The sequence below is a fragment of the Nuphar pumila genome, chromosome 4 (assembly GCF_984573655.1).
Source record: "Nuphar pumila chromosome 4, dmNupPumi1.hap1.1, whole genome shotgun sequence".
In the NCBI taxonomy this organism is placed as follows: domain Eukaryota; kingdom Viridiplantae; phylum Streptophyta; class Magnoliopsida; order Nymphaeales; family Nymphaeaceae; genus Nuphar; species Nuphar pumila.
Window position 1 is genome coordinate 120,598,589 of NC_143252.1, and position 18,801 is coordinate 120,617,389.

General features: G+C 37.7%; 1 protein-coding gene across 1 annotated transcript in view; it reads left to right on the forward strand.

Moving 5' to 3' along the window:
* Positions 1–1,943: 1,943 nt before the first annotated feature.
* The window catches only part of LOC149840833 (uncharacterized), a 37,343-nt gene continuing 20,485 nt past the window's right edge, over positions 1,944–18,801 (forward strand). The window contains exons 1-3 of the mRNA XM_090004563.1: positions 1,944–2,103; positions 2,188–2,324; positions 3,190–3,548. Of these exons, the coding sequence (XP_089860689.1) occupies positions 1,956–2,103; positions 2,188–2,324; positions 3,190–3,548 (644 nt within the window). The 5' untranslated portion in view covers positions 1,944–1,955. The remainder of the gene's footprint in view (positions 2,104–2,187; positions 2,325–3,189; positions 3,549–18,801) is intronic.

Sequence of the window (18,801 nt, forward strand, 5' to 3'; positions counted from 1 at the left end):
TCCATAGATTGGGTAAACAATGATATTTGATTTAGGAATTGTCTATTTGTAACCTCCTAAATCAAATACAAACAGAGGAAAGGGTAAACAATGATATTTGATTTAGGAGGACAAGAAGGACCATAGATTGGAGAGACACCTCAATTTTCAGCCTTTTGGGAAATACCATTTTGAAGAGGGCGAGATTGATAGCATCAGGACTCTAATATAATAAGCAATTGAATCTGAATAGTCTTGTTAGATAAATGGGTCTATTGATCCATATGGGTGTAAGCCTACGAGATAATCCCATCTTTTGAAAATAAGGACAACATAGACAATTCAGATAATATGCAAGGTAGAAAAGACATATTTTATGGCTTTTAGGGGCAAAATGAGCAAGAAAAAAAGATGATGCCCTTTCATAAGCAAAATGAGAAGGAAAAGAAGGTGGTGGTGATTCAAGGGTAAAATGGAAAGGAAAAGGAGAGGGAATCTCTCCTGAATAGGGATAGTTTTGTTTTCATCCTTATTTTGTGCTTTACTTTCTATTTAAGTTTTTGTAATATGTTGTTTTATTTTTTATTTGAATAGAATTCTGATTCATCCTTTCTTGGCCTACTATCTTGATTGGATTGGTCTCCTTCCCAAAAAGAGAAGGCTCTTGGACTCCCAAGAGAATCCATCTCTCTAGCTCACAATCCTCGGTAACTTGCCTCCCTCTTCACCTCCATTGCCACAGCCAAGCAGCACCTCTAGTTCAAAGATAGCCACTCATACATAGGGGTGGCAATCGTGTCGGGTTGGCGGGTCGACCCGACGGGTTGGCGGGTCAGCATACCTCAACCCGAACCCGACCCGTTTATTAAACGGGTCGGCTGTGGCAAACACGAGCCCGACCCGTTTAATAAACGGGTAACCCGACACGACCCGCCAACCCATTTAATAAATGGGTTGGGTCGGGTAAACGGGTTCTCAGGTTCGCGGGTCAGGTTGACGGGTCGGGTTGATGGGTTGATGGGTTGACGGGTCGACGGGTTGGCGGGTCGGGTTGACGGGTCGGGTTGGCAGACGGGTTGGCGGGTCGACCCACCCGCCTAACCCGTTTATTAAACGGGTCAGCCGGGTTGGCGGGTTGGCATACCCCCAACCCGATGTTTAATAAACGGGTTACGCGGGTCGACCCGTTTATTAAACGGGTTGGCTTAAGCCCAACCCGAACCCGCCTAAGAGGCGGGTTGGCGGGTCGGGTTGGCCGGTCGTGTCAGAAATTGCCACCCCTACTCATACACAAGTAGCTATCATACTCACAGTGGAGTTCCATATTCAGTTATGATAGGAGAGTCCTTATTTTGCAAGATCTACTAAAAACAGGTAAAACCCATAAATTCTCGTGTAGAAAGTAAAAAAAAGTCTGCGTTTTCCAATTAGACCTAGTTATCACATGGATCAAAACTGTCTGTTTGGCCAATTCTGACCCGAATCCTACTAAACCTAACCACACTTGTTCTGAATTTGATCTTAGGATATCAAATCAGATTTGGTTCGTTGGAATACGTCCAAAACAATGGCCCCTGTGGGTTGGACCTAGTGTTACAAATATTGCATTTTAAACCTGAGATTTATGTTTTTCATTGGCTATTTATAGTTAAAAAAGTGTCTTTTACTTGTAAATTTTTTTATTTGTATTTCTTTATAAAAATTTATTTGTTTATATTTTTTATTGTGGATATTTTGTCAAAAAAATGCCAGATTTTTTTTTTTAATCTATTTCTCGCGAGTGTTTGGCTGAATGTGGCCGTTTTTTACTTTTGTCGCTATGGACATGGACTCACCTCCAAACCCGGGCCTTACTGAGGTTCGGGATTCGGGTTGGAGACCCGCGTATCACCTTCCGCCGGGCAAATGGCCGGTTTTGTGCGTGGTATAAACAGCACAAGGAATCCCCCTTCGTCACCACTAGGTCTACCCAAGAGATGGCGCCCAAGGCGAAGGAGAAGCCCAAGCCCTCGCCTCCTCCTTCCTCATCTGCCCCTGCCGTTACCTTAGAGGACCTCTTCTCCAACCTCAGTCGCCACATCCACAGCTCGGAGTTCGAGCAAGCCATCAAAATCGCCGATCAGAGTAAGGGTTTCACCCCTCCTGCGATATCTCTTGGTTTTGTTTTCCGACTTGCTTTGTCTCTTATACTGTGTGATTTCTTTGTAGTTTTAGCTTTAGAACCGCGGGATGAGGACGCATTGAGGTGCAAGGTCGTGGCGCTCATCAAATTGGACAGTGTCGACCGGGCTCTCTCGACGATCCGCCAGTGCGAGAAACTTGACATAGATCTCGAATTCTACAAGGTGATAGCACTTTCATTTGGTAAAGTCTTCTGTTTTTTTTTTTAATTTTTAGCGCTTTTGCAAACTCCTAATGACCAATCGTTCAATTCTCCTACATGGTTATTGGAGGAATGCTTGTTGATTATTGAGAAAGAACTGCTGATTGTGCCCATTTTTGTGTTTATTCTGATATATTTTCTATCGCTGACTGGAAAATTGAGACTGGTTTTCCAAGTGCTTGTTGGAATTTTGTTGCCTGAATTTGTGTTGATCACTTTGTCATGGACGTTTCTCACGATTTTTTTTTTGTATTTTTGTTTTTTGCATGGGTGGGTGTGAGGGGTGCAAGGGTAGCCTTCAACTTCGTAGTTGTATTGCTTGATCTGAAGTCCAATTGAGTTGACAGCATAAATGGTAAATGAATTATGTTAAACATGAGGCAATGATTAGTTTTTGCTTTTAGCAATCAGATCTATGTAAATCAAGATTGTACACCATGGTGTTCAATATCACAATAGATGCACCCATGCATATTCTTTTGAAAAGTTCACATTTGTACCACCTATACTTGCATCATACCATATACCCATACTTGTGTCCATGTGACATTGGACTCTCCATTTTAGATAAGTGGCTTAGATGGCTGGGCTGATATTCAGCTATTTTTTAGATAGTCTATTGCCCTGATATTTTGGCCTTAATATTTGTAATATTTAGTCTTGCTTCATAACTGATCATGGTTAGTATGTTTAAGATCACTTGATGTCAATGATGATGTTGGGGATCATGAATTTTTTTTCTGTTACGTTCATTATGAAATTGCCAGTTTAGTTGGAGTTTGTCAGTGTATAACTTCTCATGTTTGATTTGTGTTGCCAATCCTCAGGCATATTGCTTGTACAGACAGAATAAGCTTCAAGAAGCACTGGATTGTTTAAGAGCACAGGAGAAAAGTCCTAGAGTTCTGCAACTAGAGTCTCAGATTTTTTATCGTTTTGGGAAAATGGATGCCTGTACACAGAGCTATGATAAGCTTCGGAAGTTTAAGGTTGACTCCTCAGATTTATACGTAAATATTATTGCTGCCTTGATATCAGCAGGAAGGGCGTCAGAAGTCCAAAGTATGATGGACACACTTAAAGTTACAACTAACTGCAGGTTTGAGATGGCATATAACACTGCCTGCTCTATGATTGAGAAGAAGAAATATGCTGATGCAGAAAAGCTGCTCCTTTCAGCACGAAGGTATAAAGAGTACTTAGATCAGTTGCATTTGATCCAAGGCATGCATAAAATCACATGACATGATGAATTAACTTTATCATGATATAGTCATACTTTATTGGTTTTTGTGTTTCTTCTTTTTTCATCTACTACTAGGGCATTTTGAATGTCTGAACGTAGTTTATTTGATTATGGTTACTCACAATATGTGAGCGCATTTGGATCCGCAAAGGCAATTGGTCATATGTTCTCCTAACCCAACCTAGGAACGGATTGGAGGGAACTGTAGCATGGGGAATGGGGAATGTCTGTGTCTCATCGCAAGCTCGTTTGGGGTTGTGGGTTATAGTAGGCTTCAGGTGGGCAATCCGGGGCACATGGGTCCTGGTATTATCTATGTAACACCCCAAAATTTTTAACCTTAATTATAGTTCAAATATTGAAATTTCGAGACCATTTTTTTTTTATAAGTATAAGTAAATCAGATCTTATTATGCGGAAACGATTTTTAAAAATGGTTAAGGCTTTGGACGCGGTTATACTAAAGATAACAATCAAATCAAAATGTACGGGATATACAATTTCAAACCACGTACAATATAAGACTGAAATATGAAAAGTTTTAATTTCATTTCAAATCAGAGTATGAAAACAATACTTCAGTCTCTACATGATCAAGTACTTAAAACAAAAAGATCATGAATACCAAGATCGCAAGGTAAGAGTGGACCCTTGAGGATGCAACTCGACCAACCCTTCGCTCAAACTACTCATCATACTTTACCTGCATTACCTGTCCCCCATAAAATGGGGTCAGGTTGGCTAAAGTTTGGTAAAACAACCCAAACTCAAACTTAAATAAAACATATCAAGCATTTAAAGGTAAAGATATATTATTCATCCATCGTCAAGTGATAGACAAGGGAACAACGTCCTATGAGTCATTCATTTCAAGCATTCGAACATAAAGCATTTAAAAGCATTTCATCACTTAATATTCTATTCAGCCTTAACTCACGTAATAAAGCATAATCTATATGCATCTAAGACATTCAGATCATTGCATCATTTTCATATACATTCATATTTGACCATTCCAACGTGAAACACACGCAGATACCTTATAAGTAATTTAGTTAGATATTCATGATACACATCAATCATGATACATAGGTGTAATATATTTACTCCGACAATCATTTGCAATAACCATGTAGGCGTGATGTATCATTCACCTAATAAGTCAAAACTAGTCATTTGTAGGCATGATGTGTCATTCATCTATAAGCTAACATAAGCGTCACAAATCATAACCTCATGTCGAGATCTAAAATCAATAAGGATCTGATTATCATATCTGAGTTCAATATATAATCATGCTATAATAGAAAAAGCCAAATCTATAGATTCATAACTGACTATCTCAATCAACTCAGAAGATCATCACAATTCATCATAACATTTCATTTATTCATAATAAAGATTTACGAAATCCACGCTGAATTACCTGGTCTGAGAAATGTACAAACTCACAAGGAGTTACCGCCCTAGACGGATGGTCTACCTGGTCTTTAACAATGCACTTCCTCACAAGAATATACTGTCTTCGCGGGCTACCCGCTCTTGGACAATACACTTCCTCACAGAGACTTATCGCTCTAGCCGGATTACCTGATCTAGTCATGCACACCCTCACAGAGAATCTTTTGGGAACAGTTTCTCAACGAGTATCATATCCAGTGGAAACTATTGTGATACATGCATCAATACAATTGACCACTCTCAGGGTCGATAGTCATCAACACGGGCATAAGCATGTATACAATCAAAGCATCACACCGTACATCACTTCATATGGCATTAAAATTATAAAATCACACAGTTAACCAATAAGGCTTTATGAACCAAAGTTCACTATTGAACTTAAACATTTATCGCATGCATTCATAATTTCATTTCACATGGCATTTAAATCATATCATACATAAGCATATTATCATACACATCATATCATCGCCACAAAAAATATTGCACTTCGTAAATTGAACCTTGAAGCATGCGTAAACAAAACATGAGTTCTATGCATGCATACGTGAACATGCACATTTCATAATACGAAGCAACTAAACCTCAACATACATAACTTCTACGTAGTTCGAGATTTGCATACACGATAAAAGTCATGCATTTTTCACCACATGAATCGATATATCACCTTAAATATAATTGTGCATGGGTTGGTCAAAATGTCATTGATCATCCTACCGTACATCATACATATATATTTCTCAAGCAAATAAGGCATACAAGTTCAAAACAATTTATAACATTCGCATGCTTTCTTCTATACAAGAATAAATAAGTCCATCATATGACAAGACAATATATATAACATTTACAATATTCATCGAACATGACTTATACATATTCATAGTAGTTATATGTGTACTATGTATCAAATTCATACAAACACACAAAGCAACATAGTATGCGCAAACCAAAGTATGATAACACATATTGTGTACATATTATATATTCATAAGTACATAGGCATTCAAACTCACACACAGGTGTACCTACAACAAACATACTCTATATTCCATTAACTACAATCATGACAAATATGATCTCTAAACTACAATCACAAGAGTCCTAGATATCAACAACTAAGTGAAGTGTGTGAGCATAACTTTATTTGCAATTCATTTAGATATTCAGTGCAAAATCATGCTTACACAATTAGTGCCTAAACATGCTCTCTATAAGTTCAGTTAAGGTATCTTACCTTAATAATGTGAAGAACAATGAATCGAAACTTAAAAGATCGAGGAGTTTCGAAGTCTGCAAAGACCGCTACCCAAGCAATGCAACGAACCCTTCTTGTGCGATCGCAAATGCCAAAAACTCAAAAAATGCCAATTATAACAAGATTAGCCAAAAATAGCAAATTACGCTATAAATCATTACCAAGAGCCAAATAACACACAAATACACTCCAATAATTTACAAACTCCGTCAAAAATATATTTAAATATAATATATATATATATATAAATAGTGATTTATGGATTAAAATAGTTCTATAAATGCAAATTATACCCTGATTGGCTCCAATGAACAAATGAATATGTAATAAATAAATAAATAAATGAAATTCAAAAGCTAGAAGCACATTTCTAATTTGGAGATAAAAAAATGAATTCTTTATTTATTAATAATCCTTAAAAATTGCGGGTTTTACAATCTAGGTGCGAAGAACTCCGAAGGTGCCTGCAATGAATAGAAATGCCACTCACCAGCTTAAACAATGAATAAACACTCGAACATGAGAGCAAGGGATCACCCAATAAATGGATGAGCTCCCAAGAGGGAGTAGTGAGGGAGGCAAGACCCATTCTTTTAGAGAAGTGGTAGTCAAGTCCGAATCTGATCTTAATTGTGAGAATAATGAACTAAGATGTGCCTAAGGGGGACATTCACCACACGGGGCGGGCCCCACCAAGAATGTATGGGTGACAGATTGGCCATAGGAGTACTCCGGCATTTACACCAGTTAAATAAATGTCGAGCATACAACGATTATGCCCGTTTTCATTTTGTGAAAATGCCTGGCAGAAGAAGGGGTTGTAGGTGATGGCACATCTATTCTGCTTCTTATCTAGAGAGGGGCATTGTGAAGAAATCGTTCATTCTCGGGTCGCCAGTATAGATGACTAAGGGCATGTTTTCAGTAAAATTTTGTGATCTCTCTCCCTATCTCACTACCATCATCACCCACCACCATCCATCTCACCACCACTAACACCACCATCCATCTCATCACCACCATCACCACCCACCTCCCTAAAAACCACCCTCCCTACGATGATTTTTCACCATCTATCACCACAATCCATCTCACCACCACCACTACCACTCACCACCACCACCCACCTCCCGAAAAACGTCATCGGAGAAGCTCCACCACCACCATCCATCTCACGACCACCACCATCACCCACCTCTCAAAAAACCGCACTCTCCAAGATGATTTTCCACCATTCATCATCACCACCACCACCCACCTCCCAGAAAACCACGTAGAAGAAGCTCCACCACCACCGTCCTTTTTTTTTAAGATTTTCCATTTTATTTTTCTCATGCTACCCAAACAAGTGAAAATTTTTCATTTAGAAAAATTATCATATCAAAACCTTTCGTAGGCAAAATTTTCTTTTTCTATGAGAGTTTTTATTGCTTCGAAATGTGCCCTAAAGGCGGGCCACTAGAATGGGACCACCATAGGACAAATGGCAAAGTGGAATAGGAAGGGGTTGAGGGAGTGGCGGAGCCACGTTATGGCCAGGGTGGGCACGTGTGCACCCTGACCTAGAAAAGTCCCCCAAGGGGGTATCAAGTCTGGTGGGCAGTGCCTACCCTGACCCAAGCACACATTAGAGGTGCCTTGGGTCAAGGTGGGCACCACTTGACCCTACCAATGGCCAAGGCACGATGTGTGCCCCGCCCTTGACCCCACCTCTCGCCCCTGACCTGTCTCTCTCTCTTTGCGCCCTCTCGAACTCAATCCCACAATGCCACCAGACAAGAGGACGACTCCAGCCATTCGCCGTCTGGAGGCACCACTTCCCATGTCCTCTTTCTCTAAATTTCTGCTCAGGTCGTGGTCAAGCGTGCTGCGGTCGTGGTCAAGCGTGCTGCCTGTGTCATTGGCCTGCATGTGTTGCTGTGTCAGGCCAGTCGTTTGTCATCTGCCGATCTCTCTGGCACGGTGAACAATCAAACTTCTTCTTGTGCCTTCTTTAGGGTTAGGGATTTTTGTGATTTTTTTCAATTGGCATTTGATTAGGTTTTTTATTTTGTTTTTTTAATTAACATATAAAATTAATAATGATGTTTGTTAAGAAGGATTTATGTTTTTTATTTACTTTTTCTTAAATAGTTGCATATCAATAATTAGGTTTTAGGGCTTTTTGTTTTTTTTTTTCAATTAGCATTTAGGTTTTTTTAATAAGATAGATATTTGTTAGTTATTTATGCATTTTTCTTTGTTCAACATTAGACATGATACTACATGCTTGATTTTAGTTAAAACTTGTGGGGTTTTGTTATTTTTTGTTTCAGTTAGCCTATCTATGAAACTATAAATGAATTGTTAGGATTGAAGTTTTTTATTTAGTTCTTTTGAATAGCATGACAATTTAATTAGGTTTTAGGGTTTTTTTCAATTAGCATATATATATATATATGTGTGTGTGTGTGTGTGGTGTTTGTTTAGGATTTAGGTTTTTTATTTCCTTTTATTTTTTAAATAGCATGAACCAAGAATATTTTATTAGGTTTTAGAGTTTTTTGTGCTTTTCTCTTTCTAATTAGCGTATAGGTATTTTTGTTTTTTTTTTCATTTCAATCGACATTAAACTTGATTTCACATGTTTAATTTTAGTTATAAACTTTAAATTTTAGGGGTTTTGTGTTTTTTAATTATTACATACATGAATGATGTTTGTTAGGATTTAGGCTATATATATATATTTTTAATGGCATGAATATTTAATTAGGTTTTAGGCTTTTTGTGTTTTTTTTCAATTAGCATTTACGTGTTTGGTGTTGGTTTTTTAAACGAGATGAATATGTAGTTAGGTATTTTTGTGTTTTAATTTTTAATCAATATTAAGCATGATTTTACATGCTTAATTTTAGTTAGAAACTTAGAATTTTAATTTTTTTTTCAATTAGCATATACATGTGAATGATGTTTGTTTAGGATTTAGGGTTTTTATTTAGTTTTTAAATTGTAAAGAAACAAGAATCTTATAATCTCAGACAATATGTCCTTCAAGGATTCAAGAGAAGCACAAGAAGTGCCCACAAAAAGGCACACTACCAAAACCCACACAAGGGGTATTCACAAGAAAACTTAAAAAATAAATATTTTATTCATCAACTAAATGCAAGGAGCATTACATCAAAGAGGGGGATCAACCCCTATTTATATACATGAGAGAAGAGGGAGATAAGAGGACTCAATAGTCATTGGAGCTAGTCCCTATTTGTAGCCAATAAGTTCCAACGTCTCTAAGACTAGTCAACATCTTGTTGACTAGTTAGAGCTCTAGTTCATTTTTAACTAGAGAAAAAATACAAAAATAAAAGAATAAAAAAACAAAAAATAATTATATACATATATAATATATATATTATATATAATATATACATATATGTACATTTTAACATAAATAGCATGAACCATGAATATTTCATCAGGTTTTAAGGTTTTTGCATTTTTTTTTCAATTAACATTTAGGTACTTTTTTGTTTTTTATTTTCAATCAAAATTAAACTTGATTCCACGTGCTTGATTTTAGTTATACTTAGAACTTTAGTGTTTTTTTAATTATTATATATGAATGATGTTTGTTAGGAGTTAGGTTTTATATTATTTTTATAATAGCATGAATATTTAACTAGATTTTAGTTTTTTTTGCATTTTTTTGTCTTTTTACTTTGCATTTGTGCCCACCTTAGTTTCTTGGCTCCGCCACTAGGCTAAGGGGACTGATGAGTGCCTTTGAGACCATAAAAAAAGGGTCCGAATGTTAGATATGTTCTTTGGCCAATCTAACCATATATATGTGATCTCTTGAAAACATATGATTGCATTTTTTGTCAAAGTTTTTTTTATGTGTAGGTAAGATTTTATAACATAGAAATTTATAAAAATTTTATAACCATTGATTTTTGGATCCTTGTAAAATTCTATCTACACATCGAAAAACTTTGATCCAAGAGTCTATTCATATGTTTTCTACCATGTAGATCACATCCATATGGTCAGATAGTTTCTCATTTTTTTAGGTGCTCTATAGATCTAGCGACGGTCTTGACCTCCGCGAAATGTCCTATTTAAAAAAGAAAAGAACGTGCACCATTACGCTGCGCGTTCAAACGTGTCCAAAGGAAAGCCCTTTTAAAGATATGGGTTTTCCTATATATAGAGAGAGATGGGTAAATATTTGTTACTAATGATGGTACAAAACTAATGAGTAGAAATCATTTTTTTACAGATGTGATTTGTTTAGTAAGAAACTTGTTTTGAATCATGTGATTATGACAAGTAATTAGGGTTTTAAAGAGGTCCAAAACTTAATGGGCCATAATGTGCCAAAATTTCATAACTCAAACGATCACATTTTACATCAGAAAAGCATGATCCAAGGCTTGATCCTTAGCAAACAAACCATGTTGAATGCATCTATGTGGTTAGATTGAGTCGATACAACTCTATGTAACGCCCCAAAATCCCTAACTTGTAATCTTTTAGAAAAATTTTAAAGTCTTTGCAATTAATCCTTTTTCAGAGTTTAAAATAATAGTTTAGCAAAAAATGGTGTTTGAAATAACAAGTCAACGTATCTTGGGCACATTACAGGGGAACCTTCCTTTACACAAATGGATTTGTATCTCCATATAAGCATTGAAACCATATAGATTTAAAACAAGGTTTTTGATAATTTAAAGTTTATACAAAAGAGGAATTTTCAAAGGAAACCCTTATCCAAAATTACAAAACGTGCTCAAGAACGAAACGTCAGAGAAAGAGTGGGATCTTGATATCATCACGTCATCCCACCATCGCCTGCCATACCAACCTAATCATCACCTGTACCTTATAAAACGGGTCAGATTTATAAGAATCTCTTAGGTGCATATATATCAAAATTTAAAACAAGACTAACATATATGTTGTTTCTTTCGTGATGTGCACTCTAGAATAAGCAAAATGAGCACGATAATCTTGTTTCAATATTAACTGTCCCGAGAGTACGCACATGAGAAACGTAGAAACAACTGAGACTGACCGGGGGTTTGTTATTTTATGTATTTTGATATCCTGGACAACTAACTGAATCCACTCTTAAGGGGACGGCCAATGACTGAGAGATAATTTCCTAGATGCCACTTGTTTAAGGGATGCATCCATACTTTTGCAGAAGTCATTGGGACCTACCACCTAGGATAATTTTTGGTAGCTCAGTCTCCTAACTTCGATGACTAGGGATACCAAATTCAATTGTTACTCGAGGAGCATAATTGTTAGCAATCTATCCATCGGAGTTTTTGTATCATCCTATCCTCTCCCTTGACGGAACCAAAGAGACGGATGGATATGTTAGGTTCTATTTTAGCTGACGACCCATTCTACATGCTTTGGTCTTTCAAACAACTCACGCATCTTTCATGTGAAGGTGATCACCACCATTTATGTGATTTTCTTTTTATCATTGTGCATTTGCACGTTACGAGGTTACCATAAACCTCTCATCCAATCATCGTAGTACTAACATGTCGTGCATGTTTGATAGTACCACTATGATGAGAGCGATATCGGTTTCTCAGAAAGAAACCCCAACATTATTTAGAAATTCCATCATGTGCTTTAGGTCGGGAATATTCGAGTAATTTCGGATACCAAAATGAAGAACCGCACGTACGTATCATTTAGGGCTACGTAGTCAAAGCCTTTGTAGGTTTGAGGGAAAGACTTAGTTATGAATACACAAATGCCAAAAGTTTGTTTCCTTGCTTTTCTAGACCGTAACTAATACGAGTTTGAAAACTTGCATGTGAAACCCTTTTTAAAATAAAGACTTGGATAGGTTGCGCAAATCTGCATTTTTAAAAGCAAGCATAACGTAAATTAGGCAGGAGTACGCAAAACTTTGTAGCTTATATATATATATATATCAAAGCATAAGCTTGTGCACATTACAACGCGACGGCAAAGTAAATGACATAAAGCAAGAGTTGATGTGTGAAACCATACATCAAGTTAAATAAACTGCGTAAACGATGCACGATGTACAAAATCGTACATCGGTTAAATAAATTGCGTAAGCAATGCACGATATACGAAACTGTACATTGGCTAAATAAATTGCGTAAGCATGCACAATGCACGAAACTGTACATCGGCCAAATAAATTGCGTAAGCAATGCACGATGTATGAAACCGTACATCGGCCAAATAAATTACATAAGCAATGCACGATGTACGAAATCATACATCGGCTAAATAAATTGCGTAAGCAGTAGCCTGTGCATATAACAACGCGGCGGCAAAGTAAATAACATAATTTTAAATGGACAAGAATACGCAAAACTGCATCCTTGAGTTAAAAACATATATATATATTTAGTTAGAAGTATTCTGTCATTTGCTCTCTTATGCAATTTTCCCCTACCTCGGACATGGTTGAACTTGCTGACGATTTCGAGCATAGGTTTTTATAGGCTTGCACCTTGGTAAGCGTGTTGCGTCTGTTGTGTCGATGTGGTGCGTTAAAAGATATTTTATCGTGTTGTGAAAGTACGATACAACAATTTTAATTTAACAGAATAAGTGATGTTTATGTCGCAGGGGTCGAACCTGGACCCAGTTCGAGCCGAGCCGGGCTCAGTGACAATTGAACTGAGGACCCAAGCTTCGCTCGGTGTTGGCAGATAGGGTCAGGTTTGGTAAAAACTGAACTTGACTCGGTCTAAGGGAGAACTAGGTGGTCGAGCCGAGCTCGATCCCCCCTTTCTAAAACAAGCGATCGAGCGGAGCTCGGTTCTAGTCGAACTCGAGACAACAAATCAAAGCATGTTGATATAACCAATTTGCATAAAATTTGGCCATTCAAATGCGTATTCCAAGCCATAACATTATTTTTTTTAAGGCAAGCTGAAGAGGCAGACCCCTACTAGTTATACAATTGTGCCATTGGGTTTTGAACCTGCAACGTCCCAACACAAGGTCACGTGCTAGCTGCTCCTACCTGTCAAGTGGAGCCCCGTTGGTGAAAACCATAACATTGTTGGGCAGCCATAGGTGCATCAAACATAACCCGAAAACTCACGTTTTGTTCAGAAACCCCGTCCTGATTTGGGTGAATTCATTTATGCACAGACACACACACATCCGAACGTCCCAATAGAGACTCGGATGATTCAACTCACGTTCCTCATTGGCAAGTTTGAAGTTTTCAGGTGAAATGCTCAAGACGGTCGACTGGAATGACAAAACTTAGGCCTAATATGGGCCAATGGAGTCCCAAGCAGACTCCCCAATATGGGCCACCATGGATTTCTAGGAAAAAAAAACTTGAAACGGGGAAGATTACAAGTTGCATGGCAGCAAATTTCTCACCCAAAATCACCAATTTCATAGAGGAAATCGTGAAAGAACCAAATGGGTGAGAGAGAGAGAGAGACTCTGGCGAAAGGGGTGTCGGGGCTGGTGCGTCGGAGAGAGGAAGAAGAAGACACAGGGGGGGGGGAGCAGCTGCCCTGTGCGCCGGCGTTAGGAGGGGCTCTGGCAAGAGGGTCGGTGAAGGGGATCCCAGTGTGAACAGGAGAGAGAGACGAGAGGGGTGCACCGGGAGTTGGGGGTCACGTTAAAAAGAACCCCCCTGTGGGGGGGGGGTAGGGGGTTTAAATAGGCTAATCAGGGGTCACCCGGATTTGGGTTGGATCCATTTTTTTTAAGCACGAGTCTTACAACTTTCACCTATGATTTCTAGCTCATTAGTTTCGTACCTTCATTAATAGCCAATATATATATATATATATATATATATATAGTGTTGGGGGGGGGGGTGCGAAACAACAAGAACCGTGAATTAATTGCAATTGGAACGATCAATCAAATCTTGATGTGGGATGATTCGCTTCAACAAATATCTTTGTGTAATAATAAGGACAAGAAAGTGTTCGCTAATAGATTAAAAATCTAGTAGGTTAGGTGGGTTGGACCAAGGTTACCAAACTAGGAAGCGGAAGCGGGAAACGATACAGGAAGTGGAAGCTAGAAACGAGGCATTTTAAAATTTATAGGAAGCGAGAAGCGAAGTATCAATTTAAAAGCAAAATATGAATAAAAAATGAAGCAATATGGTAACTGAATAGGAATCAAACAAGAAACAAATAAAAATTAAAATAAATTTGATCATTCTTATATTTCATGATTTTTCAGTACAAGAATTAAATTTTTGTTAAAATCTAACAATGATGGTTACCAATTTAGAGAAAGTACATGTAAAGTGATTTAAAGCGTGAGAGAAAATACATGAAAAACACGAAAAGAAACATGATAAAAGCATATAGGAAGCATAGACCATGCGTATGAGAAGCATAGAAGAAACGTGGTGGAATCGAGATTCCCATGAAGTTAAGGAAGCGAGGAGTATCGTGCTTTCGAAGCGAGTTTCCAAGAAGCGAGCTTCCCACCTACCTAAGATGCTTTCGGTAACTCTGGGTTGAACTACATAGCTACATATTATATGTGAACTCCGATGTACGCTTAGGCGAATGATTCTAGGGTCCGATCCAATTTAATAGACATAAGATGGCCATGGTTTACATTATGGAAGAAGCACATGTACATATTGTGAAAATATCTCAAAAGGAGATAAAGTGTGCTATAAGCACACCACCACCAATAGGTATGTGCACAAAGGCACAAGAACACTTAGAAGAAATGTACACAAAGGTACAATAAAGAAACGCAAATGCACAAAGGCATATAAAATATAAAGAATTTTTATTGAGAAGAATGGAGAACAAAAGCTCCAAGAAGTAGTTTTTACAAAGGGGGAATTCCCTTATTTATAAGCAAGCAAGGGGCCTTGGAGGGGCTCCACTAGCTGTTGGAGCCCCTCCAACGGTTAGAATATTCTAACCGTTGGAGAGGCCCAAAACATTACAGCATATTCATAATTATAAACATGCGCAAAAGAGGAGAAATGACTATAATACCCTTGCGGGTTTTACAAGAAGAGAGAGAAACATATATATTTACATATATATATAAAGATAGATACATATATATATGATATATATATGTATATGTTGTTAAAATATGTTGTATTTTCGTATATATATTATATATATATAAGGTGATACATATACATATATTACATATGTATATGTATCTACCTATATATATATAAAATATATATATTGATAAGGGTAGTTTAGGTATTTTACACATATTCATTTTCGTGAATATGGTTTTTTATTTTTACCTTTTTTATTTTTTACTTTTTCTTTTTTCATTTAATGCTTTGTACTTGCATTGGGAGGGGCCCAACCCACTAGTCGTTGGACCCCTCCAACGGTCACATTTGTGACCGTTGGAGGGGCTCCAACGACTATGTGGAGCCCCTCTCAATGCCTCCTAAAAGCCCTATAAATATGGGCAGTTCCTCTTGTATTTTCTTAAGGGTTTTGGGATTATAGCCCAACCTTTTAGTGGTTTATGAATCTTATGAGTGCAATTGCACATTTGTGATTCCGGTGTTGTGCTTGTTGTGCACAAGTGTTCCAAGTGTTCTTGTTGTGTGTATGTTTGCACATTTATTCTCAAAGTTATTGCGTTATCAACTAAAGTATCTTGTTGAAGATACTTTTACATGGTGTCAGAGCCTCGTTGAAAAAGAAGAATTGTGATTCGCCCTCTCTTGCATTTCTCGAAAAGCGTGCCTTCAAGTTTTTTGAAACCAAAGAGGATTATCTTCTTCGAGCAATATTTTAGGAGTCTCTCTTGTCAAGGAGGACGCGAAAAGTAATTGAGGTACATTTTATTCCCTGGCTTCTTTCCTCTCTAATGGGTGAAAAAGACTCCCATTTCTCTCTTGGGTTTAAGCTTAATGGCTCAAACTATCATGTTTGAGCCGGTAATATGGAAGCTCATATTAAAGGAAAGGGGCTTTGGGGTTACATTCATGGATCCATACCGGAACCAGAACCCAAAATTACCATTATTGAAGGAGGGGATATTAAGATCCTTGTAAGGAATGAAAGACAAAAGGCCCTTGAAGAGTATTCTAAAAAACATGATGATTGGGAAATGAAGAACTTCAAGATCTTATCTTGGATTTTCTCATCCGTTAAGACCAATATAAACGTCAATATCATCAAGTTTAAAAAGGCTTCCGAAGCTTGGGTATATCTTGAGAAAATGTACACCTCAAGAGATCTATCCCACAAGTACTTTCTCCAAAAAAGGGCTTTGACCCTCCAACAAAATGACATGACCATTCGGGAGTACTTTGCCGAATTATCCTCTATTTGGGACGAACTCGCAATTCTTGAACCTAAATGGAGTGGAGAGGCAATCGAATTAAGGCACAAACAACTTGAGGAAGACCGGTTCTTCAACTTTTTAAATGGCCTTAGACCCGAATTTGAACAAGTTCGGTCCTCTCTTCTCTCCACTTTCACATCCCCCTCACTTGAAGATGTTATCACCAAGCTAAGTGGTGAAGAAACCCGTATGGGGATTGGCAAAAATAATTCTAGCATTCTTGTTACTTCCTCTACTCAAGAAGGTGGTGAAATGGCTAATGTCGTGTCAAGACCGGGAAATAACATGAAGTCCTATAGACCTCCTTATTTCAAGAATCAAGGTCAAGGAGGAAATGATCGGTATGGCAAAATAGACTATAGCAAGGTGAATTGCTACTTTTGTAAAGAACCCGGACATATCAAACCTTTGTGTCCTAAATGGAAGAAATTGATTGCAACGGCTATGGCATCCCAAGTTGAAGAACGACCTTCTTCATCAAGTGAGTCTCTTTCTCTTCAACAAATTGTAGAAGCATTACAACCTCTTCTCAAAGAAGGTACTTCCGGAGCTGCTATGTCATCCTCTTCCCCCGGTAAGACATCTTGGCTTTTAGATTCCGGGGCATCCTTTCACATGACCCCTAGCTCTTGCTCTCTTTCAAATTTTTCTAAAAATTCCTTTCCATCCTTTGTCTCAACCGCGGACGGAACATCTCTTGAGATTAAAGGAATAGGTAATTTTGAAAAACAAGACTTCTTTGTTCCAAAGATTCGTTTTATCCCAAACCTTAACTTAAACCTTCTTTCCGTCTCACAACTCTCGGACCATGGTTGCGATATAAAATTCTCTTCTAATAAATGTTGGATACAGGATCGCCAGTCCGGGAGATTGATTGGGGAAGGCTCTAGAAGAGGAGACCTCTACTACGTAGATTTTCTTCAAGTTCCCAACAGTCAGTTTTGCAACGTCGTCCAAAACAAAGATATTTTATGTATGGCACAAGAGATTGGGTCATCCCAATATTGTTAAAATCTTCTATTTGCCTTTTGTTAAACATCTTTGTAAAAGTGACTTTTTGTGTAATGAATGCATTCTTGGGAAAATGAAATGTTTGCCTTTTCCTCAAAGATTCATGTTTACGACAAAACCATTTGAACTTGTCCATTCCGATGTATGGGGACCGGCTCCGGTAATGTCAAAAGGAGGATTTTCATATTATGTGATCTTTGTGGATGACTACACTAGGTTTTGTTGGATTTATTTTCTTAAACATAAACATGAAGTTTTCTCAACTTTTAAAAGTTTTCACATGATGATTTCAAATCAATTCAATGGATGTTTAAAAATCTTTAGATCCGACTCTGGAGGAGAATACCTCTCAAATGAATTTAAAAATTATCTTGAAAATTTTGGTATTCTTCACCAAAAATCTTGTCCGAAAACCCCTCAACAAAATGGGTTAGCCGAACGAAAGCACCGGCATATCATTGAAACAACTAGGACTTTACTCATTTCTCAAAACATTCCAAAAAATCTCTGGGCTGAGGCAGCCCTTACTTCTGTCTATCTCATAAACCGACTCCCATCAAAAAATCTAAACAAAATTTCTCCCTTTGAAAAACTGTACGATAAGGAACATGATTATAGCAGGTTAAGGGTCTTTGGGTGTAAATGTTTTGTTCTTACTGATAAGAATGACAAACTTTCTCCTAAGGCCATTCCTTGTGCCTTTCTTGGCTATTCTGAAACCTAAAAGGGGTTTCGTTGTTATGATATCAAAAGTGATAAATTGTATGTTTCCAGAAATGTGAGTTTTTTGGAAAATATTAGCGGATTTGATCGTTGTGACCCTCAAAATGAAAATATGGATTATTCCTTTTTATTTGATTTACTGAATAAAGACGATACTAGTGATAATGAGTCCGATCAAAGTAACGCAAATGACTTTGAAACCGAGGAAAACATCTCCTTGCCTCCTCAACCTATTGATGAAGAATTACCTAGAGACCCTATCACCTATACTCATAGAGATCAAAACAACTTTAGGAGTGCTCTTGACAGATATAATGATGCCAGTTCCAGTGCCTCTCAAGATGAAGTGATCCCTCGTAGAACCGAAAGAAGTAGAAGGCCTTCTTCTAGGTTCATTTCCTATGACTCTTTTTC